At 37.7% G+C, this 25,293-nt stretch overlaps 1 protein-coding gene across 1 annotated transcript in view; it reads right to left on the reverse strand.

The window, feature by feature from the left end:
• Positions 1-25,293, reverse strand: part of PKHD1 (PKHD1 ciliary IPT domain containing fibrocystin/polyductin) — a 685,806-nt gene that overhangs the window by 592,836 nt on the left and 67,677 nt on the right. Inside the window, exons 12-19 of the mRNA XM_044675345.1 lie at positions 23,101-23,239; positions 18,677-18,804; positions 16,565-16,749; positions 13,834-13,956; positions 11,820-11,925; positions 9,713-9,991; positions 5,782-5,912; positions 1,678-1,816 (exon numbers count right to left, since the gene is read on the reverse strand). Coding sequence (XP_044531280.1) covers positions 1,678-1,816; positions 5,782-5,912; positions 9,713-9,991; positions 11,820-11,925; positions 13,834-13,956; positions 16,565-16,749; positions 18,677-18,804; positions 23,101-23,239 — 1,230 coding nt within the window. The remainder of the gene's footprint in view (positions 1-1,677; positions 1,817-5,781; positions 5,913-9,712; positions 9,992-11,819; positions 11,926-13,833; positions 13,957-16,564; positions 16,750-18,676; positions 18,805-23,100; positions 23,240-25,293) is intronic.

Consider the following 25,293-nt stretch of genomic DNA (forward strand, 5'->3'; position numbering starts at 1 on the left):
ATCCAAAGAGACCTTCATTTGGGAAACCCACCTCTGCAACTTAGTAATCACGTGAATTTGGCTATTAATCTCTCTAAGCTTCAATTCTCTCCATCTATAAAATGGGGATAATATCTGTACTATCTACCACATAGGGTTGTGCAAATCTGGCGAGATAAGCATGTTTATATGTAGCAGACCTAGAAGTGCCATATAAATGTCAGCCCTCAGTCAGTGAGTACATATTAAGAATCTATTATTTGACTACACCCTGAGATAAACTCTAAGAAACTCTCTAAAATTAGAAGGTATAACAATAACAACAATATCATATGATGATCAACTATAAATGACTTAGCTGTTCTCAACAATACAATGATCCAAGACAATTCCAAAGGAATCATGATGAAAAATACTATCTACCCCCCCAAGAAAAAACTACTGGAGTCTGAATACAGATCCAAGATATATAAATCAAATAATATCAAAGATATTATTTTTTATCCTTTATTTTTCTTCATTCTTTTTTCTTTTAGTCTATATTTTCTTCTACAGCATGATTAATGGGTAAATATTAATATTAATTAATTATAATTCTATGTAATGTATTATATTGAATTATAATTATAAATAATAATTTAATTCATTAAAATTAATGAATAATAATAGGGAAATATGTTTTGCATGACTGCACATGTATAACCCATATCAAATTGCTTGTCTCCTCAAGGAGATGAGATGAGAAGAGGGAGGGAGAGCATTTTAAATAAATTAATTAACGTTAAAAAATGTTTACAGGTAATTGGAAGAAAATTAATAATAATCATAATAAAAATTATATAGAGAAATTGTGTATGTTACATATATGTGGGGATTATATATAATAAAGATTATACTTGAAGTAATAAAAGTATACATTAACAATTTAATAATTATATAAATTATGTCAAAAGTCATAAAATACTACAATAAAAATAAAATGAGAAGGTACAGCTCTGTTTCAATAGATGGAATTTCCTCACCTGATGGAATTTCCTCACCTGGGACATTCCCTCTATCAATGAATTCACAGGTCCAATATATACCCTTTCCTATTCTTCTGATGAAAATAGGAGGCGGAAGTAGCTTCATTTTATTAAGAAAAAAATTGAGTCCCAAAGTTTCCTCCATGGCTTCTTTAAAGACTCAAATCACACTTTCAGTAAGAGGTCTTTCCCAGTAACACTTGTTGCTCATGCCCTCCCTTTGAGATTAATTTCCATTTACACTGCTATTTCTTAGATGTACCAGTTATTTTCATGTTGTCGCCTCCATTGGAGGGGGAGCTCTTTAAGGGCAGAGATGCTTTTTGCCCTGGGAATGTGGTGGGCTGTACATTTCCTTTAGTCTGAATGTTTGATATGTCTGGTGTAAGGGGTTAGTCTAAGTGTAGTTTCTACCAGACTGCTTTTCAATTTTTCTAGAAATTTTAAACAAATAAAGAAATTTCCCCTAGGTTAAAAAAAAAACAATCAACTTTCCTAAGATCAAATAATGGGTTAATAACCTAGCTAGGATGAGAAACCAGGTCCCGTGATTTCCAGGTAAGCCCCTATTCCTGTTTTTCTTAGCTGAAATTCACCAGGGACCCATCTCTTGCCTTTTTCCTGGACCAAGGTTCTACCAAGAGAAATGTTTTAGAGTGCCATTTATTTTTACCTGCTGTGTTGCTTCTGCTTCTGCTCAGAGACAGGATAACTGGATTTAAAGAAGGAGAATACTTGAATGCCTCAGGATAAGTTACTGACAGGTTCCTGGTGATGATGGTCACATTCACAAGGGTTCCACTACCATTCCCCTGAAAATCAATCTTAAAAAAATGAAATATTGTCAAACCTCACTAAATACCACTGACTGGGGGGAGGAGGAGAGTTGGCAGATTTGGAGGAAGAAGGTACAAATTGCAGAAAAAAAATTAAAGAAATACACGCTAATTGGTTTCAAATATTGTATGTATAATCATTGAACTAAGTTACCCAAATATGGCCTAGAAGAAATCCTTAGGGGACCTGCTTTAAAGAATAGATAAGAATGATTTGTTATTAACATATCAATTGTTTTTATGTAAATGGAAACTACTAATGTGTTGGGGAATGCTTGAAACAGTTTGTTCTCTAAAGTACAGTAATTTAAACACTCCCAGAGGCAATTTTGTTTCTACTCTTAATTTGTAGAGCAAACCTTTTCTTCATTGATAATGCTAAAGTAAACTTCAGGCTAGCCTTTTCCAAATTATCACAAAATCCCAAATTAATGAAATATTTGAGTGAGGTTTTATTGTCATTCCAAGCTTTAAGGAAAAAAATATATAGGTGAGAAAATTGCATTTTCCTTTTACTTTTGCCAATTTAAGATTTTCTCCTTCGATAGATTAGAGATTCACCTATTTGGAATTGCTCACCCTGACAAAGCAGGGAAATTAGATTAAATAACTCATAGGAGTCCCTTACAAAAGAGCACATTAATATAAGGTGTAAGTTTGTCCAGCTCAGTAATAGAACTGAAATGATTCCCTATGGAAAGAAAACAGGAAGCTTTATGAAACTGTAAACTCTTAAAGGGTAGACAGAGACTATAGGATTACTTCTAGAGGGCCTACAGAATAGAGCTTTGGAAACACTAAGTTTGTAAAACATACTGTTTTTGTAATATAAGTGTAGAATCAATTAAAAGGGTTTCCCAGTCTCCCTCCTCCTCTCGCTTGCTAGTATCTTTCTTCTGAGATTTTCTTACACTTAGCAAGTTCATATCCTGTATCTATGCATTTCTTTGCATATTGTCTCTACCATTAGAACATGAGCTCATTGAGGATCAAGTTTTTGTTTCCACTGTACTTAAAAAAATGTAAGCTGTTGGGGGAGTTTGGGGGAGAGGGAAAGAACATGAAATATGTAACTATGGGAAAATATTCAAAATAAAAACTTTAAAAAATATATAAGCTGACTGATTTGTCTACCAGCCAATTTTTTAAAAAAAAAAAGTCTATCTGTCTCTCTCCACATGCACAAACACATCCTCACATGGAGACAAAACCATCACCAAAAGAAAGATGTAAAAATATACTTTATTGATCTGATTCTAAGATGTATAAAGTATATAATCTGCTAATTTTCTATCTCTAAGAGAAAAACTAGACATACAGAATAAGAGTCAAAGAGAGAGACAGAAACAGAGATGGAAGGAAAATATTGTGCATAGTTGTGACATGGTAGATAGGATGACATTTAATTTTTTTTTAATGAGTTCAAGTTCTCTCTCTCAACAAATACTAACCCGGTGATTGTCTCCTAGTAAGTAAATTATAAACCAGGGCAGCTCAAGCGCACAATGAATAGAGTGCACATGTAGAGATTCATGAAGACTCATCTTCCTAAATTCAAATCTGTCCTCAGACACTTACTGTGTCACCCTGAGCAAGTCACTTAATCCTATTTGCCTCATTTTCCTCATCTATAAAATGAGTTGGAGAAAAACAATGGCAAACCACTCAAGTATCTTTGCCAAAAGAATTCCAAATGGGGTCCCACAGAGTGGTATACTACTGAAAAAATAACTGACTGAGTCTTCAAAAATAAAGACTATTTTTCCTCTAGTGCTTAACACAGGTGCACATTAAAGAGAGTTAACAATTTTTTTATCATTCATTCATTCATTCATTCATTCTCCATGTTCTCATCACTTCCCCTAATGTCTAGACTACTCCTCCAGATGTATACTGCCTTTCCAAATATATGTCAATATTATTGGTCTTTCATAACCCACAAAATGGTTATGATATGATATGTCCTTGCACTCTTCCTTATCCCCACTCCCATACCTATAAAAGTTAAGTACCTTCCCCTTGATTCCACAATTATATTATAAAAACAGTGTTTTACAAATTTAGTGTTTAAAAAGCTCTATGGATTTAATCTTATAGTCTCTGTCTACCCTCTAAGAGTTTACAGTTTAATAAAGCTTCCTGTTCTCTCTTTCCACAAGGAATCATTTCAATTCTATTACTGAGATGGGCCATCCTACACCTTATATTAATTTGCTCTTTTGTAAGAGTCTTATATGTGGTAATTAATCTTATTTCCCTGCTTTAGGTCATGGGAAATAGATGAATCTCTAAGTTAAAATAAGACAAGAAAAAATGAACTCATAAAAAGGTCTTTCTTTTCACAGATTTAGTTGGTTAGATATCTATAAGTCTCCAAAAGAGCAGATTCTGTGCTTGAAGATTGCCAGGATCTTCAGATTATCTAAGATTTTCAAGTGTGAACATACATAGGTACAAGCCAAAGGAAATTTCCTTCTTTTCTGACTCTGGCCTTCACCAAGTGTTAGGGGTGGTAAATACAATCCACCCCTTTTTTATAAACTGGGAGATGACAAGGGTCAGTTGCAGAGCTAAGATTCCCATTCACAGCTGGTGGGACAGGTTGGACATACTTCTATGATCCCCACCTACTCTGAGACCACATTCCCATTCCATAGCAGTCATGTACACATCCAGCCTGCTTTTGATTCACTCCAGGCAGCTGTTATAGGAATAAGTGCAATCTTCATCTCATTTTCTATGTCCAACCCATTTTCATTACCTTGGGTTTTGCTTCAGATCTATTATAGAAAGAAAACATTGGACCAGAAGGAAGCTCTTAACACCTTCAATTCCAAAGCAAGTTAAGATTGCACAAACAAAGCTAGAAAAATGTCCAGAATATTCAAGTTCACCTTGCATTCTGATTTTAAATTCTGTCTTTGATGCTGACTATATTTTATGGTCTTGTATAACTCACTTAACCTTGCTGATGCAGGAAATCTTCAAAAGTAGAATATAATAATTCTCTCTTGTTGTTGTTGGCATACATTTTATTCTAGGCACAAGACAAATGAATGCAAATTCAAACTTGGTGATAACCCAAATATAATTCACAGCCAATAATTTTGGGATGCAAGAAGAAATTTCTTTTTGATGTTTCCTTCACTTTCTATCATACTTAAACATATCCCATCAAAATGTAAATGGTTGAGTAGGAATTGTTTCATTCTTTGTATTTGCATCCTTAGCACTTACCAGAAAGTCTGATCCATAGTATTCACTTAAATAAATGTTGATTAGTTGATTGATATTAGTTCTATCAGGCTCTAACCTTCATCAAAGACCTTTCCATGATTTTTACAATTGTGTCTAAATAAGGAATTTCTCTCATCCATTACCTCAATTTCCTTATCTATGAAGTGAAGGAGAGGTATTAGATGGTTTCTGAAATCTCTACCAGTTCTAGGTCTATAATCTTATAAAGACTGATTGCCTTAGATTAGAACTCTGGAGTATCCCTTTAATGGATTATCTATGGAATTGTCCCCAGTGAAGAGATGTGGCACTTGATACTTCTACGGAAATGGGATCACTGAGTAGAGCAGTAAGTGGAAAATAAAAAGTCAATTGCAGGATATTTTAATATCAATTTATGAAATTCCAAAAAGCAAGAGAACTTATAAGTATTACCTTAACACAACTCACATAGTCAATAGTGAAATAATGAGTGAAGGATAAGAATAGGCTGGGAACCATCAGAGTGCTCGATCTGTCAATCAATCAATAAACATTTATTAATCCCTATTTTGTGTTTTGTCAGTCACATAATATCTCTAAGGTTTAAATAGAAGATAATTGCTAGGAGTCGGAATATAGTTTTGCAATCATCTCTATTACTGACCTAAATGTAACGTGACAGTGAGTGATAATAAGAAGAGACTCAAGAGGATTCTTCTTACCCAGGGAGGGACTTTGCATTGGATTCTTTCCATCTTCCTGGTGGTGATGTTGACAGGACAAGGCTGAGATCCAAATAATACCAAGATTATGTCTTCCAAATTGGTCCCTTGGATAGTGGTCCAAAGTCCTCCTGTAACATCAGTGATATCACCAGCTAAAGAGTCAGGTGGAATTCAAGGGGTATCAGACATATAGGAAATGACTGAAATATGGAGAAATGAGCACTCATCTGCATCTAAGAAAATGTTAAAATGGCCACATAAAGGATTTGAGTTAAATATCAAAATCTTATGGGCACGAGACAAAAAAAAAATGGATGGATTATTCCCACTGATGAAATATATCACTGAACCCCTAAAGTATCAAAGGAATAAATGTTGTTATCTGAAAAACAATGATAAATATTTATCAATATTCTCCTTAGGAAAAGTTCATAAAAAGTTGTTGAGGGGTTTTGTCTTGTTATTAGCATTAGTATTTTTAGTGCTCCCTGGAATTTCCTCCTCCTTTTATTCTCTTTCTAAGTTTAAACCTCAAAAAGTAGTTCTAAGACCTCTGAAACATTTCTTCTCTCAAAAAACCTTCAATGATTCTCTAATGAGCCTTTGGAATAAAATACAAACTTATGAGACTGGCATTTAAAGCCTTCACAATCTGCCTCCAATCAACCTTTCCAACATTGTTATGCTTCATATCCTCTGCTTTTCATTAGAACTGAACTTCTGGGGGTAGCTAACTAACTCAGTAGATTGAGAGCCAAGCCTAGAGATAGGAGGTCCTGGGTTCAAACATGACCTCAGATATTTCCTAGGTGTGGGATCCTGGGCAAGTCATTTAACCCCCATTGTCTAGTAATTACCATTCTTCTACCTTGGAATCAATACACAGTACTGAGTTCTAAGATGGAAGGTAAGGGTTTAAAAAAACTGGACTACTGTCAGTCATCTGGGTTCCTTGCCACCTCCATGGAACACATAATTTTCCTTTTTCCTTATGATTACTGAAGTCCATTTCCTTCCTCAAACTTTGCTTCCTCTGTGAAGCTTTCTCTGATCCCCATCTCCCAGGCGAAAGAAATGTCTTCCTTTTCAAATATTCCTGTCATTTTGTCTGGATCTCTCTTTTGCCCCTCGTCAGATTCTGACATGTAATATTTATTTGGAACTCCTGGTCTTTCCCCTCCCCTCTTTGTATTATGAGCTGATTGAGGACAAATTGTGTCATTTTCATCTTTTTACCCCATCATCTATCACTGTGCCTTCTACATGTAAGGGTACTGCTCTCCCTTTTTATGTGAACATTTTATTTGCTGAAAGGGGAAGAAAATAGATATTTTGTGTGAAATACAGAGAAAATCAGCATAAGGATAAACACTAACTGTGTGAGAGAAAAAAACCCCTAAGAGAAAGCAGCCCCTCAGATAAATATTCTAAAAATGAACAGCAGCTCAAAAGCAAAAGTACTGGGTGATGTTAGAGATAGATGGTATGTTTCCTAGCATCTAATTTGAAAAAGACTATTTTCAGTATTTGAAAGTTTGTGATTGGAAAATTTTGAATCAAAGAACAATACATTGGCTATTTGTGTCATACTTTACAGAAATGTAGAGTTTGGGATTCTCAGTCTATTGTTTATGATTCACTCACTGCACAAAAGAAGATGCTAATTTTAAGTGCTAAAAGCTAGATAGTAAGTCTGTAGTCAGAGATGTCAAGTGCTTCAAAGATTTGCGGAGACAATAGAAGACAGAAAACAGAAGCTATAAAACTGAGAGGCAGAGAGAACCTTAACATAACTGAAAGGAAAACACTGCTATTGATGCAGGGAACTGATCTGATTGGAGGCAACTTCTGCTGTTTGAAAGAAATGCCTGGGAAAAAGGAGAATCATCTGTTATGGGATGAAGAGTGAGGGGAAAGGCTGCTTTGATCTGTAGCACCATCTACAATTTGAGAAAGGAAAAAAAATCACTAACTGGCTTGGCTATATTGCTCCTATGGCTTGGGGGAGAGGAGGAAATACTTCAAAGTCCTAGGGAAAAGATAATGGATAGCTTTGTAGCACTGGAGATTAGAAATAACATCTTTTTGCAGAAACAATGTCAATGTCTTAGTGCCTAGTCCAAAGAGAATATTTATGATGATGATAATAACTAATTTTTATATAGTATTTCCTGGTTTACTATGCATCAGGCATTATGCTGATGCTTTACAATTATTATTTCATTTGATCCTCACAAAAAGACTTGCCTAGGGTCACAAAACTAGTAAGTAGGTGCCTAAGGTTAGATTTGGACACAAGAATGCCTTACCCCAGGCCTAGCACTAGTTCCACACTGCCCAACAATACTACGAATGCCCAGGAAGCTCTGCAGACCCCACGATTAAGACTTCAGATTGCTATAATGAGCTTATTTCTGCATTAGCAGCCTGAGAGAAAAGGCAAAAGGATGGAGAGACTCAGAAAAAGAATTCTCACCCAGAAAGTGACGCAAGATAGAAAATATTCTCTAAAGAGACTATAGACATCCAGGCCCACAGACCAGAACCACAAGCTGCCCCAGTCATATTGGTTTTTCTGCTCATGTGCCTGTAAGTCTATTTCTGTGAGTTGGTACCCACTCCCTATATAGGGCAGCTATGGTAGGAGAATGTGACACAGGTTTAAGGGCAGACTGTTATGTTTTGGTTAGTACTAAGGCTGTTTTCTTTTTCTTTGAATGTATTAAAATTATGAGTTTCATTAATTAATTATTTAATTAATAAAATTAAAACTATTCTCATTTTTACTTCATCATTTAGCAAATATTTCAAATTTAAAGAGTGAATGAGGGCAAGATGGGTGGCTCAATGTGGCTGACAGCCAGGTCTAGAGATAAGACATCCTGGGTTCAAGTCTGGCCTTAGACACTTCCTAGCAGTATGACCCTGGGCAAGTCACTTAGCTGTTACCACTCTTCTATCTTAGAACCAACACACATTATTGATTCTAAAATGGAAGATAAGGGTTTAAAAGTAAAGAGAGAAACAAACAAACAAACAAAGAAAAAACAAAGAAACAAAGAAAAGAAGGAAGGAAGACAGGAAAGGAGGGAGGGAGGAAGGAAGAAACAAAAAATACCTGGACAATAGTATAATGAATGGTTTGGAGAGATAAAAGGCTAGAGGCAGACGTCAGTTCAGAGATTATGACAAATGACAAGGTGAAAGAGGGTGAAGATCAAATTAAGAGTGATGTCTATGAGAAAAGATTAGAAGGAGACATGTGGGAAGTATGTTGCTGAGCATTTGGCAACTGATTCAAAGTATGAAATGAGATAGAGGATGATTAAATTAGGAATGGAAAAGGAGGGAAGAAAGGGAAGTCAGAGGAAGGAAGGAAGGAAGGAAGGAAGGAAGGAAGGAAGGAAGGAAGGAAGGAAGGAAGGAAGGAAGGAAGGAAGGAAGGAAGGAAAGGAGGGAGGGAAGGAGAGAGGGAGAGATAAAAAAGACAGACAAAAATTTGGAAGTAGGAAGGCAAATACATATAGGGTAAGGAATTAGGGATGGGGGTGAGAGGGCATAAATAATCCATTTTGCCTAAAGCATATCAAATCTGAAGGGGAATAATATAAAATAAACTGGAAATCTAGGTGGTGACAGATTTTGGGAAGTCTAGAATGCCATTCTGAGTAATTAGCTGAAATGGAAGAATATTTACCAAGATGCTGGTTTAAAAATCAAATGTTTGCTGTTCATTTCCACATTCAGTTATTCAGCAGATAATGATGGTGTGTAATAAAATTCATAAGGAAAGATGCTGATATCAGTAAATTAAAAGCCATAAGCAATTGCCAGTACTTGCTAGTTCTCTCAGAATGGCCCCAAAGTCTTTTGGTCTGAATTTCAATTTCAGCAAATCAAATAGATCTTCTTATTTCTCTGAACTTACCAATTTCTGGAGCTACAGAAGGCTCCATTATTTTCAGCTTGGGTTCAATGTTGAAGTGGATGCCTTCTCCTCCACTGACATTGAGAGCAAAGCCAAAGTGTCTCACTAGCATCACCACCTGATACTTTCCAATTGGTAAGAAGTCCATCTTGCAGGCAACATAAGTTTGGTTCGAGAAAGTGACTTCACAAATCTGTTGACTCACTTCGATCTTCAAAGCTCCAGTGTCATCAGGAAAACCAGATCCCATGATGCAGACCAGCAGGTTAATGTCATCATCTGAAAGAGATGAGAGGCAAACTAGGATTCTCAGTTGATAGAGAACTAGGTCTGGAGACAAAAGGGGGACTCAGGCTCAGATCTGGCGTTTCCTAGCTATGGAACCCTGGGCAAGTCACTTAACCCCATTTGCCTAGTTCTTATCATTCTTCTGCCTTGGAATCTATACTTAGAATTGATTCTAAGATGGAAGGTAAAAATTTAAAGAAAAAAAGAATAAGCAAATATATTAAATGAACTACCTACCAATGATATCACTGTCCCATGAGTTCTCAACCACTTCATCAGATTTATAAAACTGCTAGCTTGAGAGAAGAGTGGTTGAAGGACTGGCCTCAAAAGTTAGAAGACTTGAGTTCAACTCCAACCTCTGAGACATACTGGTTATATGACCTGGGGCAAATCACTCAGTCTTTCAATTCTAGGACAGCTGTTTAAAAATATAAATTGCAGTAAAAGTACCAAACTGCATTGATAGAAGAATTTCCTTACCTGGGAGTTTCCTTTTTAATGAAAACATATCTGGACTTGAAGAAATGCTACCTATTTTTCCAGACTTATAAATCTAAAGTGGAAGGAACCTCAGAAGCCATCTAGTCCATTTTACTCTCTTAGCTGATGAAACTGAAACCACAGGCTGTGAAGTTAACTTTGTCCAAGATTACAAAGATAGCATCAAAGACAAGACTTGAACCCAGATGCTCTGACTCCAGAGTCCAGGCATATCTCCACTGTATTATGTATTTTTTTAATATAAGATACTTTGGTGTAAATTCTAGCCAAACTGCTCTTCAAATTCAGCAATTCCAATCACACCTCTGAACATTCACTCAGACTGGTCTTCACTTCCCCTATTTTCCCTGGAATGTACTCTCTCTTAGCTTCCTACAAAACTTAGTTGCTTGCTCCTAAGGAAAGCCTTTTGTGATCCCCGTGCCAACCTGAATGAAGATGCCCTATTCCTTTTTAAATTACTTGGTAATTACTTAGCTATGTAAATGTTGTATCCCACAACTAAACTGTAAATTCCTTAAAGGCAAAGTTTCTTTTTTCTCTTTGTACTCCCAGCACCCAGCCTAAGACCTAGTAGTTAATAAATATTTGTTGGATATCGAACTCTACTTCCAAACCTGAGAAAAATCTGAGACTACACATTGGTTGGCTGCATTGTCCTCCTGCAATATGAGTTCCCATCTTATAATACAAAGATTTCATGTTATATATCTTGAAATCAGTCATTGGAAGTCAATGATAAATAGTTAAAGCAAAAATTAACATAGAAAAATTACCTTTTATATAAACCCAAAGGCCTATGTAAGCAAGGTAGAGAGTATATACACAGATAAATGAAATCTATCAAGAATCCATACTACTTGCATTTCACAGGTTTTATCAAAAATGTTGTAGATAGAGAACTTTTTACCTTATTTCAATCCCTAATTAATCAAACTCAAAGCCCCTTTTAAGTATCTGCTATCTACAGAAGGCCAGCTCAGTGGTGCAGTGGATAGAGTGCCAGTACTGGAATCTGGAAGATCTGAGTTCAAATGCAGCCTCAGACACTAACTTGTGTCATCCTGGGCAAGTTGCTTAACCCTTTTTGCCTCAATTTCTTCATCTGTAAGATGGAGAAGGAAATTGCAAACCACTCCAGGATCTTTGCTGAGAAAAGTCCAAATGGAGTCATGATGAATTGAACAAGACTGAACAACAATAAAAAATGTGGCAGAAACCACTCAGCCCTCCCTGTCACCAAACCCAAACTCTTATAAGAACTATTTTGAGTCTAGAACTCATTTTTCCTAAGATTCAATCGATAGGATCCTACCATAAGAGTACCAGACAGCTTGGACTAATGGGGTTGATTCTTGAAGGTACTGGAAAGAACAGGAACCTGAACAGCGAGCAGGTATGTCATTGACTCTCACAGTCACCTGGAGAAACAAGAAATAGCAAACATGGTATATTCATTTCTGAAGCCAAAGGACCACTTATATGTGAAGCTACTTGCTTCCTGGAAAGTCCCAACTAAATAGCCTTTTTACTCTTCTCATTATATATCTGCACTGTTGTAGAGCAAGAAGTTTGGGGACAACTTATTAAGCCCTAAATTGAAGAACCATTCTGTCCTCTCTCCTGGAATATTTAATAACAACCACAATAATAATAGCATTTACATCATCCCTTAAAGTTTGTAAAACTCTTTGAAGATGTTATCCCATTTGACTCTCACAGCAACATGGTGAGATTTGTGTTATTAGTATCCCCATTTACAAATAAGGACATTGAGGCAGATAGAGATTAATTAGTTTGCCTGGGGTCACACATCTAGTAAGTGTCTGAGGCTGCATTTGAACTCAGGTCTTCCTATTTCCAAGACCTATGCACTATTTATCTGCCTAAGGTTTATATATTTTTGAACCTTGTAAGACTGAACTCCTCAGGTAACACAGTAAATAAAGCACAGTGAGTGATAAGTCAATTGAGGTTAAGTGACTTGCCCAGGGTCACACAACTAGGAAGTGTCTGGCGCCAGATTTAAACTCAGGTCCTCCCAACTCCAAGCCTTGCTCTCTATCTACTCAGCCACCTAGCAGCCCCAGACTGTTTTTACTGATATTTATAATTCCCAGTGCCTAGTATTGGGTATAATTATAAGCCCTGAATAATATTTGTTGATTGATAGATTAATAATTCCCCTTTATATTACCTCTACTCTTCAACCAAACTGAACTATAGATCTGTTAGGAGCCAAGACTATAACATAAAAATAGTAACTCTTCAAGGAGAAGGATACAGATCATGAGCCCCGCTTGGGCGGGGACATAATTGCAAAACCTCCTCCAGACTTTCCACATAACTGCATGTTCCTTTCCGCATTCCTTCCTCGTAACTACCAGCCCCCTTCTCCCTTCATCCCGACCGCCAGCCCCCTCACCCCGAACATATATATTCTTGCCCCGTACCAGCAATAAACGAGCCTTGTCACCATTAGACTCCCTTGTCTTCTTGCGTGCTTGGTCTCTCTTCTCTCTCCCTATGGTCTCTTAGGTGGCTGTTTCACGAACCCCACGGTTGTGTCCGGCTGGATCCGGACACAGATCATTCCACAAACATATTCCCACTCCTTTAGCTTTACTCATATTATTCTCATATATTTTACCTAGAACACTCTTTGAATTCCCTAACCCACCATCCCCATTAACCTTCTCTTATCGAATCCCAGCTAAAATGCTACCTCTTAAAAAAATGGCTTCCTTGACTTCTCCCAAAAGAAATGATCTCTCCCTCTTCCAAACTTCTATAGAATTTTTTTTCAATCAATCAATAAAGATGTATTAAGTCCATAGTCAATAAAAGATAGATGAACTGGCATACTATGGTCCATGGGGGCATGCTACACTGAGCAACAACAAATGTGGCAAGTATTGTGACAGCCAGTAAGGATACAAACATAGGGAATGAAACAATCTCTTGTACACATATTACCCTGTTTTGTATTGTAGAAGTTTATGTATATGTTTTATCTAACTTAATCAATTATATATTGTACCTAGAACATGAAGACAAGGACAATGCCTTCTTCCTTTTTGTATCTCCCATGATCCATAAAGCACCATTGCCCAGAGAATAAACACAAATATATGTGTGAATCAACTAATAAAGCAATGAACATCACTGAAGAGAGGACAGTTACACTGAGACCTGTATTGCTGATAGATAAAAAAAAAACAACCAAAAAGCCAAGGTCCTACGGACTAAATCAAAGTAGCCAATTTTACAGACATTGAAACAGTCAAGCAAATATTGAAAACTGCCTTAGGAAGTCTCTCCTTTCTCACCTGAGGGTATATGTTGGGAGTAACCAGCATATCTCCAAATATGGGTCCAAGAAAAACACCACCATCATAAACTATCCGAGTACTCACAGCTGGATACATACCAGTTAGGTTTTCAGCAGAGACCTAAAATGGTAATAAACATTTATAATGACAAGTGCTATTCTCCTTCACACTCATTCAGATGAGGCTATATAATGGAATCTTTTGGCAATTCTAAGTAAGAAACTATGGTGGCATAAAGGGAGTGGGGGAAGAATTGGAGGGAAGACTAGCAGTTTGGTATCATGAGGAATGACTCATGAAAAGACCAGTGTACCCAAGTAATATTTTGTTTTAATTGGGATTACACTTTGTGCACACTATACCCACATTTCTTTAGATCTTTGTAATACTTTTGCTTCTGGATTGGGAATTTACTGGGAGGGGGGTTTGTGTGTGTGGCAAAATTGTATTTTTTTCTATCTCCCCCAATCTCTTCCCCCTACTTTCTAGTTAGTATAATAAGTAAGATTATAAATAGCCAGCATAAATAGGTGATAGCAGGAAACAAAATTGCCAAGAGAAACCTGAAGTCTCATACAAACAGTCCTCAAAATTAAAAGAGCATAATTTATAGATTGTATTATGTATAATATATGCTTATTTTAAATCCTTACTTTTCATCTTAGATTCAATACCACATATCTCTTCCAAGGCAGAAGAGCAGTAAGAGCTAGGCAACAGAGGTTAAGTGACTTGCCCAGGGTCACATAGCTAGGAAGTGTCCGAGGCCACATTTGAACCCAGGACCTCCTGGTTCTCAATCCACTCAGCCACCTAGCTGTGTATCATATTGTATCATATGGTAATCAGAATTTACATCCTAATAATGTGTGCTTAAGTCATCTGGGCAAAAACTCCCTTCAATGTGATGAGTGAGGTTCAAGAACTTATCTATAGCTGACAGTCTTAGAGTACTGACAGGGCATTGACCTGCCCACATCAAACTGCTAATCAGTCTCAGAAATAGGTCTCAAATTCAAGTATTTTTGATTCTGAGGTTACTCCTCTAGTCACTACACCAGCTTGAATCTCTGACAATCTAAGCCAATCTACTCAAATTGTTGAATAATCAGTTGAAATGGTAGCCACTGACCAACCACTTCTCACTGAGATTAGAAAGGGTAACAATTGGTTTCAATTGCTGTTAAGGGGGTATCAATTAGGCATAAACTTTTTTTTATTAAACCCTTAACTTCTGTGTATTGGCTCCTTGGTGGAAGAGTGGTAAGGGTGGGCAATGGGGGTCAAGTGACTTGCCCAGGGTCACAGAGCTGGGAAGTGTCTGAGGCCAGATTTGAACCTAGGACAGGCATAAACTTTTTATGGAGAAGGAGAACAATGATTTTATTGTAGTCGAGAACTCCTCATAAGGAAATTCTCTCTATCAATGCAGATCTCAAGCTATTCAGCAACTTACAATTTCAGGGAATTTCTTAGGAAACTGGGAGGTTGACTTAGAAGGTAGTTCAGAGTCACATCCAATATGTCGAAGGCAAGACTTGAACATAGATTTTTCTGGGTTTCAGGATAAGCTCTCTATCCATTATAGCAATTTTCCTCTGTAAAATGAGAGGGTTGGTTTTATACTTTTAAAACACATTAATCAGAATAGGGAGTAGAGTTCCCTACTTTTATGCAAAGTTACTCAAAGTATCCACATGAAAGATAGAACCATGGATGCTCAAAATCTCAACAGTGGGAGAAACTTCAAAAGTTATGTAGTCAGGAGACGGCTCGGTGTGGCACAGTGAATATGGTGCCTGGACTGGAGTCAGAAAATCTTTGGTCCAAATCTGGCCTCAGGTACTCCTAGATATGTGACCTTGGGCAAATTCAACTGCATAGCCCTTACCACTTTTCTGTCTTAGAACTGATACTAAGACAGAAGGTAAAGGTTTAATAAAAGAGGAAGGCTATTATAGTAGTACAAACAAGAGTTGGAAAAGTCTTGTAGGTGGTGAAAAGAAGACAGAATGGAAAAATGTTATGAGAGTAGAAATGATCAATTCTAACAATTAATTGGCTATATTGGGATGAGGGAAAATGAAGAGGGAAGTTCAGTGGAAAGGTTGACTTTTAGGGGGAAAGGTAATGTAATGAGATTGGTAAAGAAGACCACAATTCATCCATCCCTGTACATCCTGTGAGAACCCCTCTGGCCTTTTCAAAATAAAAGAGAGGGTATGCAATTCTTAGTCATTGTTCTATCCGGGAGGGCCAAGCCTTGTCTTCAAGGTGCATCTACCAAAACCATCAGGTGATTTGGGGGACAGAGAAAGAATGGAATGGCAGGGGAGAGGGTTGTAAAAATTTTCCATTCAGCATAATTGATGCTATGAATTCCAGTTAAAAGCTAATTTATAACTTCCCTGAGGTTGTAACACCTGGAGATTAGGAACTGCCAAAAAGAGTGAGTAGGGCAGAATGAGAAGGAAAGAGTGGAGTTGGTGGATAAAAGTAGGTGTGATATATTTGCTGGTGTCAAGGAGAGCAGAATAAGACCCAACTTCTCACCAATAAGAGCAAAACCCACAACCATTAGAGTAACATGTCTCCCTGATCCAATCCTCACTTCAGAGATTCCTGCTTTTGAGAGAAGGAACTGGGAAGTGGAGCCTATATAGGTTATCCAGGTAGATGACATTGGTCACATGAAAGCTCTACATTGAAGAGGGAGCATCATACATACATGGATGATATTGGGCAAGTCTCCCAGTTGGGACATCCACGTGAGGGTCCACACGTGTTCATAGCAGGAGCTTAGATCTTTCTGCACCTTAAAATCACTGACATTGAGGAACTGAGATGCAAAGTCATCATTGCTGTTCTGTAAGAGCTCAAGGAGGTCATGAGCAGAAATGTGCACAGGGATACCTGTAGAGGGATATTTTCAAACAGTAAGCACTCAACACAAAATAACCGCCACAGAGAATAGCCAGGACAAGAGAATGAAACCCAAGAAGTCTGATGGGCTCACCCAACCCTGGGTCCTCAAAGCAGAGATTCAAGAGAACCTTTGAACCCCATTTAGAGCTTCTTCCACTAGAAAAATGTCATTTCATATTGATATTAATTAGATGCCTTTAATAAGTAGTTGGCTCAAATAGAAAGTGCACCATGCCTAGAAGCAGGAAGATCAGAGTTCAAATCTAACCTCAGACACTTACTAGAAGTGTGACCTTGGACAATTCATGACCTCTCTTTGCCTCAGTTTCCCCAGCTGTAATATATGAATAATAATTGCATCTACCTTGCAGGGTTGTTGTGAGGAACAAGGGAGATAATATAAACTGTGATAAGGATGATGGTCATTATCACATAATAATAGCTTATATTTACATAGCATTTGAAGATTTTCAACACACTTTCAAAATATTAGCTTACTTTGTAGTCACAACAGCCCTGTGAGGTGGATGCTTTTATTATTCCCAATTTACAGGTTAAGAAACTGGGCCTAAGAGATGTTGAGCAATTTGCTACACAAGTAGAGGCAGAGGGATTATAATCCAATTTGTTTTACTCCAAGGTCAGCATGCCATGAGATGTTCCATACTGTCTCACTCACAGCACAGGATGTCAGACAAGACAAATTTATAGAATGCTGCCAACCCCAAAACTATGTTTCAGATGACATGTTCCAGTCTTGAAAGCTTAATTAAATTTCGTATTTGCTCTGGAAAATCCAAACTGACCTCAGTAAAACTGAAAGAACTGATCACCTTTCAGAAGGTGATCCCATATACCTGACTCCTGTGTGATGGAGTAAAATGTCTGGCTTTGAAATCAGAGTGTCTAAGTTTGAATCTGCCATTTCTGCCTGTGCCACCTTGGGCAGGACACTTAACATCCTTGCCTTCTGTTTCCTCATCTGCAAAATGAGGGAAGTTGAAGTAGACCAAGAGTTCTTAAGCTGGGGTCTGGGGTGATGGAGAGTTAGATATATAAATAGACTGACAAGCAGAGAAATAGATATAGGTAGGTAGATGAATGGGTGGATATATAAGTAGATATGAATAGATGGGTAGATATAGGTAGATAGGTAGAAGTAGGTATATAGAACTATAGATAGATAGAAGTATAGAATGAGAAAGAGTGTGGATGGAAAGATAGATATGTAAGTAGATAGACATAAAAAGATATAAATATGGAGGAAGGTAGATGGAAAGTTAAATAGGTGGAGAGAGAGAGAGAGAGAGAGAGAGAAAAAGAGAGAGAGAGAGAGAGAAAGAGAGAGAGAGAGAGCCCTATCTTTCAATATGAATGATTTCCTTATAATTCTCTGTATTTTATGCTTTTATAAAATTCTGAGAATTTTTCTGCTGAGAGACTTCAGCAGATTGCCAAAAGAGATCCATGACATGAGGAAAGGTTAAGAATCCTGAACTAGAGGACTTTAATGTCCCTTTCAGCTCTAGATCTTTTATCCTACAATCAGTGAAATGAGGGGGTTGAGGGAAACAACTTTTAAGGTTCTTGCCTTAAAATCTACGTCCTATGATCCCTTGACGACCCTCAAGACTCCACTGCTCATGCCTTTTTGACTCCCAGGCCGGCACTCAGCACTCTATCTACTATGTCACCTAGCTGTCTCTAGATGAGCTATTATTATATTTTTATGAATATACAATTTCTTGAATTAGATATATAGATGATAAAGATAGAAAGATAGTTGAAATAGACAAATGGAGAGAGAGAGAGAGAGAGAGAGAGAGAGAGAGAGAGAGAGAGAGAGAATATGTTAAGTCTTTAAAGTGTGTGCCAGATTTCAAAGCAGAAAGGACCGATATAGTTTCCTCTTTACCAGATATCACTGTGTTGGGAAGTTGGATTTGAAAATGTCCTTCTAAAACTGGGCTCATCCTTTGCAGCCTCTGGACTGTAACGCTGACCGGCCTTGGGCTTTCATCTGCTTCTTCTGGTGGCAAATAGCTATTGCACATTAGAGACAAAGAAGTAAATAGCAAGCAACCCGAAAGCAAAAAACACTTCCATCCTAAGCATTCCAAGGATATTCCCATGATAGCTGGGCATGAAATAGACCTAAACCATGATGATGACCATGAGAAAATACAAAGGGAGAAAAAAAGGGATTAAATGACCAAGAGTTATTCTGACCTTCCCTTCAAGAGAAGTCAAATGAAAGTTGCTAAGACCTTCTCTAAAAGAAGGTAATTTAGCAGAGGATCCCAGAGCTGCAGGTCCTATGTAGAAAGTATGACTGGCTTGGGTAGTTCACAGAGTCAGGAGATGGGGTATCTTATTTGAAGAACAGCAAAGAACTTTAAAACCCTACTTTAGTCATTCAACAAATATGCATTGTACTGAGAGTGACAGATACAAAGAAAGGCAAAAACATTGTCCCTGCCCTCATATTTTAATAGGGAGACAAGTCAAAAGTATAAAAACAAGATATATGGTACAAAAGTGGAAGAAAATCTCAAAGGGAAGATCTTAGCAGTGGGGAGATGGGGAGACAAAGGAAGAAGAGTAGATTGAAGAAAAAATGTTTCCTTCAGAAAATGAGATTTAAATTCAGTATAGATGAAAGCCAAGGGCAGCTAGGTAGCCCAATATATAGAGTACTGGCCCTGGAATCAGGAGGACTAAGTTCAAATTCAGTCTTAGGCACTTACTAGTTATGTGACTCTGGGCAAGTCACTTAACTTGCTTGCCTTAGTTTCTCTTCTAGAAAGTGACCTGGATAAGGAAATGCAAACCACTCCAGTATCTTTGCCAAGACAAACAAACAAATCCAAATGTAGTAAAAAAAAATCAGACAAAACTAATTGACTAACCAGTAACTAAATGGAAGCCGGGAAAATCATGAAGTGGAGGTAAAGAGGGAGAGCATTCCAGGCATAGTAGAATGGGATTGAGGAAGGAGGAGGGGAGACAGAAAATGAGAAGGTAAAGATTCAGGAGAGGGGGCATCATATGAGAAGAATAGTGAGCAGGCCAGTGTTGCTGGATTCTAGAGGGACATGTAGGAAGAATACAAAAATAGAGAGCAGCTGGAAGGATAGAGAGCTAGACCTAGAGACAGGAGGTCCTAAATTCAAACCTGGACTCAAATATTTCCTTGGACAAGTCACTGAACCCCCATTGCTTAGCCCAGGGGTCGGCAACCTTTTTGGCCGTGAGAGCCATAAATGCCACATTTTTTAAAATGTAATTTCGTTAGAGCAGTACAGTGCTCACAGCGCGCTCCTGTAACAGCGCCTGAAAAAAAATTGACTTTATGGCTCCTGCAGAAAGAGCCATACTTTGCTGACACTTGGCCTAGCCCTTATTGTTCTTCTGCCTTCAAACCAGTACACAGTGTTGATTCTAAGATGGAAGGTAAGAGTTTTTATTTAAAATTTTTTTTTTAGTTTTTAACAAAAGAATACAAAGTTAGGAAAGAGCCAGGTTATGAAAATGCCATACAGAGGAAGGTTTATTTAATCCTGACGCTAACAGGGAACCATAATCATAATACTTTATGATGGACTACTATTACTAGCTTATTATCACTAGTTAATACTAGTAGCTTGTGTCCTAGGACAAATCATTTTCCCTTGTTGTTCCTCAGTTTCCTTATCTAAAAAATTAGAAGATTAGATCTAGGGACCTCCAGCATCTAGTTTAATCTCATTTTACAGATAAGGAAACTGAGGCCAAGGAAGGTTAAATGACTTGCCTAAGGTTGCACAAGCTCTAGGTATCAGAGCCAGAACTTAAACTTGGGTCCTCTGAAACCAGAAATAGTGATTTCCATTGTACAACTCTAGATTAAAGAAATTTATGAATTCTTGGAATTTCAAAAAATATCTATTAACTTGATAATTTTTTTAAGAAATCTACTCACAAACATGCATAACAACAAATAAATGTCTTCATTTGATCCTTATGATTAAACAAATAAATCTCTTAAACCAAGTCAATTATTTTTCTTAACAGAACTGCAAAAATGCCAATATGCCTGACTTCCAGGCTTTTATCCACTTAGTTATCTGGATTCCTCTGCCCTTCTCTTTCTTTGGAAGCATTTCTGTTGCCACAGTGCCATAGGAATGAATTAAACATAGACAGAGTCGTGCTGCCTACATTTCCCTATAATACTGTTTCCCCAGGATAAAGAAGGTATGAGTATTCCTTTCAGAAAGGAAAAGGAAGACTCATCAGGGTTCCACTCATCTTACAAATCGTTGTCCAATAGCGGGAGGAGCACGGAATTGAAAGCGAGAAGACGTAGGTTTAAATACAGGCTCCTTCATTTACTTTCTCTGTGACTTTGGACAAGTTACTTTACAAAATTCAACAAAGGCATCTTGGTATTGGTCCTAGAACTGGAAGACTTCAGTTTGATTCTTCACTTTGCATTTATTATTTATGTGACCTCATAAGGCATCTCCGACCCACAGTTTCCTCATCGGTAAAGTAGAAGATAGCCTCGGAAGTTCCTTGCGTCTCTAAATCTGCAGTTCTAAGAAAAGAGCGTCCTTATTTCTCCCTTAGCATCATTAGGGAAATAAAGTGCTTGCGGAGTTCTAGTGCCACCTAGTGGTCATCGTCTAGAATACCACCTTTTCTTCCTCTAGTCAAATCAATTAACAATGGAGGACCTCAACGTTTTAATGAAGTGGAAAACATCAGTAATGTGAATTTCTTGTAAATCCAAAATAATCAAAGAAGGGATTTCACTTTATAAATGGTTGCACTCCAAAGTAGGAGTCTTTAAGTACTGACGTACCTACGAACCCATCACAGTTCTAGAAGACTACCTCCTCCGAAAAGAGGAGTGATACCTTCAAAGTATAGAATGAGACTTAAATATTTTTGGACACAACTTATGTGAGAATTTTAGTTGATCCATTATGGATATTTCTTTTAAGGGTTATCTCTTTCCTAATCGGGTTAGAAGGAGAATTGGGAAACAAAGGGAGATAGGGATAGGGCTGCCCCTGAAAAAAGAACAAAAAATAAAAGAAAGACAAAAGGGTCATTTAAGCATTTTAAATGGACAGAAGAGAACAGGGTGACACAGTGGATAGAGTGAAAACTCATCTTCCCGAGTCCAAAGATAACTAGCTGTGTGACCCTCAGTAAGTCACTTAACCCTGTTTGCCTCAGTTTCCTCATCTATAAAACGAGTTGGAGAAGGAAATGGCAACTACTCCATTATTTTTGCCAAGAAAACTTCAAGTAGAGTCGGGAAGAGTTGGATATGACTGAAACAACTGAACAACATCATGAAAGAGAATGGAAGGAATCAAAAACCAGTGGGGCAGATTTGAAAATGAATATTGAATTTATTATATAGTTAATGAAAAAACTACACATGATAGAAATGTATAGTTTCTCACGCAAAAAATTATATTGGAGGTTGATTTTTCAAAAAAAATAATTAATGGGAAATGGCTGGCTTTGGAGACATAGTATTTGGGTTTGAATTACTATAGAATATTGGAATTCTTCAGACAAATGTTTTCTGACTTTCTTGAGTATATTTTGTTTTATTTTTTAACCCTTTCCATATTACCAATATAATATAATATTATCAGTATTGTGGATTGAGTCCAAGGGCTAGGCAATGGGGGTTAAATGACTTTCCCAGGGTCTCATAGCTAGGAAGTATCTGAGGTCACATTTGAATCCAGGACCTCCAGTCTCTAGTTCTCCATCAGTGGAGGTCACATAGATGCCCTTTTGAGTATATTTTAAAGGTGATTTTTTGAGGTATAATTGAACTCAATGGTCTCAAAATCCTTTCCCGCTACTCTTGTGACCTTGGGCAAGTCAAAACCCCACAATTCCCTCATCTATAAAGTAAACTAGAGGATTTTTTTAACCATAGATTTAGCACAGAAAGGGACCTTAGAGGTCATCTAATCCTCATTTTGTGGATAAGAAGTGAAGCAACTTGCACAGTGGCAAAAAAATTGAAACCTATATCTTCTGTCTCCAGATGTAGTTCTTTTTCCATTGCTACACGTTGCTGCTTTTGAGGTCCTTTCCACTATAAATTATTTATCTTATTGGTGACCATGAAGGTTAGTTTCCAGAGGTGGAAGATAAAAAAACCCTGCTCATTTCTGCATCCAAAAAACCAGAACCACAGAATTTGAAAATTAGGAGGAATTTCAGCCATTTACAAAAGAAATCTCTATTGTAACATACCCAACACATGGTAAACACTAAATGTAAATACTAAGAAGCCACAAGGAAATGAGGACCCTTCCCTACCAAGGCTGAATGAGAGGGAGCTCACGCCCACAGCCTGCCATCCACAGGGTAATATTGTAGGTTGGTGGGACTCCATTGACAGAAAGGGATTCGATGAGCTTCCCTCCTGGGCGAGCTATTCTGGAATTGACTTGAGAAACTGAAAGAAAGAAAGGAAAAAAGAGTATCACAAATCAAAAAGTAAACTTAGTTGGGAACTATGAGAAAAATACTATGAGAAAACCCCTTGTGGGGACATGAAATTCCAAAATGATGCCAGTCAATAAGCTTTTAATGTGAACATAAAGGGAAGAGTCAACACTCATGTAAAACATAAGTTGCCCTCCATATGTAACCCCAACTAATGGAAATTAGGGGAATGGAAAGAATGAACTGCTTTTGGCATGTGGAAGGTCAGTATTAGGAGAAAAATGTGAAATGTCCTAACCAGGCTGAGATACATTAAGGTCATGGCTAAACATGGTTAGACATGGTTAAACATTATTGCCAAAATCTATAGAACAGAGACACAGACATGGATGTAATCATCACATATTTTTGATGATTTATTCTCCTCCTCACACTTAATGAGAAGTCTGTCCTGAGCCTGCCCAGTAATATCAATAGAGGACATTGACTCGTTTAATAGATTCTGGAGTGTTTGGTCAACCAAAAAATAACATATTAGTCTGAATGTAAGCTCTTTGGGGGTAGGAATGGTTTCACTTTTGCCTTTATATCCCTAATTTCTCACACGCTGTCTAGAATATAGTGGTCTTCTTTGGCCATTCCAACTATATCTGACTTTTTAGGACCTCATTTGAGTTTTTGGTTTTTATTTGGCAAAAATCTGTAGTGGTTTGCCATTTTCTTCTCCAGCTCATTTTACAGTGGAGGAAACAGACAAAAATAGTTAAATGACTTGCCCAAAGTTACACAGCTAGTAAGTATCTAAGGTTGAATTTTAACCGTTTCTTCCTAAGTCAATTAGGTGGCCCAGTGGATAGAGTGCTAGAGTCAGAAAGACCTGGGTTCAAATGCAGCCTCAGACATTTCCTAGCTGTGTAACCTTGGGCAAGTCTCTTAATCTCTGGTTGCCTGACAAAAAAGATCTGTCCTTCCAGAGAAGGAAATGGAAAACCAATCCAGCATCCTTGCCAAGAAAACCCCATGAATAGATTTGATCGATGGGGTCATGAAGACAGATATCACTGAATGACTAAACAACAGTTTCCTCACTCCAAGCCTGGAGAAGTATCTACTGTGCCATCTAGCTGCCTTGGAATACAGAAGGTGTTTAATAAATGCTTCTTGGTTGATTAATTGACTGACAAAACAAACTTTCCTTCCTAGACCTAGCAACCCTAAAAGCTAGGTGCTACTTATAATCACTGTCATAGTTCCATAAATAAAACTCAACCCTTTCTTTTCTCTCCCAGGGGTCCAGTGGCAAGTCACAGAAACCCAGTCTCTTTGTGATAGCTGTGGTGCTGCTGCAGAAGGCAAGAGAAACAAACTTGGGGGCTATTTGCATCTCTGTTCCAAGCCCCTTCAGATAAAGATGCTAAAAAACCACGTACCTCTCTGGCCCTCACTCCAGCTCTCTCCTTGAAGGTCAAGTACATCCCTGGGATTCTCCTCTACAAGAGCCTAAATCTATCCCAAAATTATGTTTTTATTTGCCCACCTATAAATTGATGACTCAAGGGCTGTAGCTCGCAGCTGCTGAGGTGGTAAAAGACAATGTATTGTAGTGGACAGAAGAGTAATCTTGGAGTCAAGAAGCTTGGTTCAAATCTTGCCTCTGGCACTTACTAGCTGCATGAAAGGGGCAGATCACATAACCTCTCAGGAACCACAAGCAATTTTATAATTTTTCCCTAAACCCTTACGTGTTTAGTAACAACCCTAAAACAGAGAAGCAAGGCAAGGGCTAGACAAATGTATTCAAGTGACTTGTCCAGGCTCATATAGTTAGGAAGTATCTGAGGCAAGATTTGAACCCAGGTCCTCTCAACTCTAGGTCTGATACTCTTTCCACTTTACCACCTAGCTGCCTCACAAGCAACTCTCAAAGATCAAATTTGAGAAGAGACACTGCCATGTTCAGATAGAGAAAGTACCCTACACAGAAGGGTCAAACTCAAAGTCCCAGGGCAAAACTCCAGGGTAAAGTCAAATCCTATTCAAATATAATTAGGAGGCATAGCTAAG

The sequence above is a fragment of the Gracilinanus agilis genome, chromosome 4 (genome assembly GCF_016433145.1).
Source record: "Gracilinanus agilis isolate LMUSP501 chromosome 4, AgileGrace, whole genome shotgun sequence".
Taxonomy (NCBI): Eukaryota; Metazoa; Chordata; class Mammalia; order Didelphimorphia; family Didelphidae; genus Gracilinanus; species Gracilinanus agilis.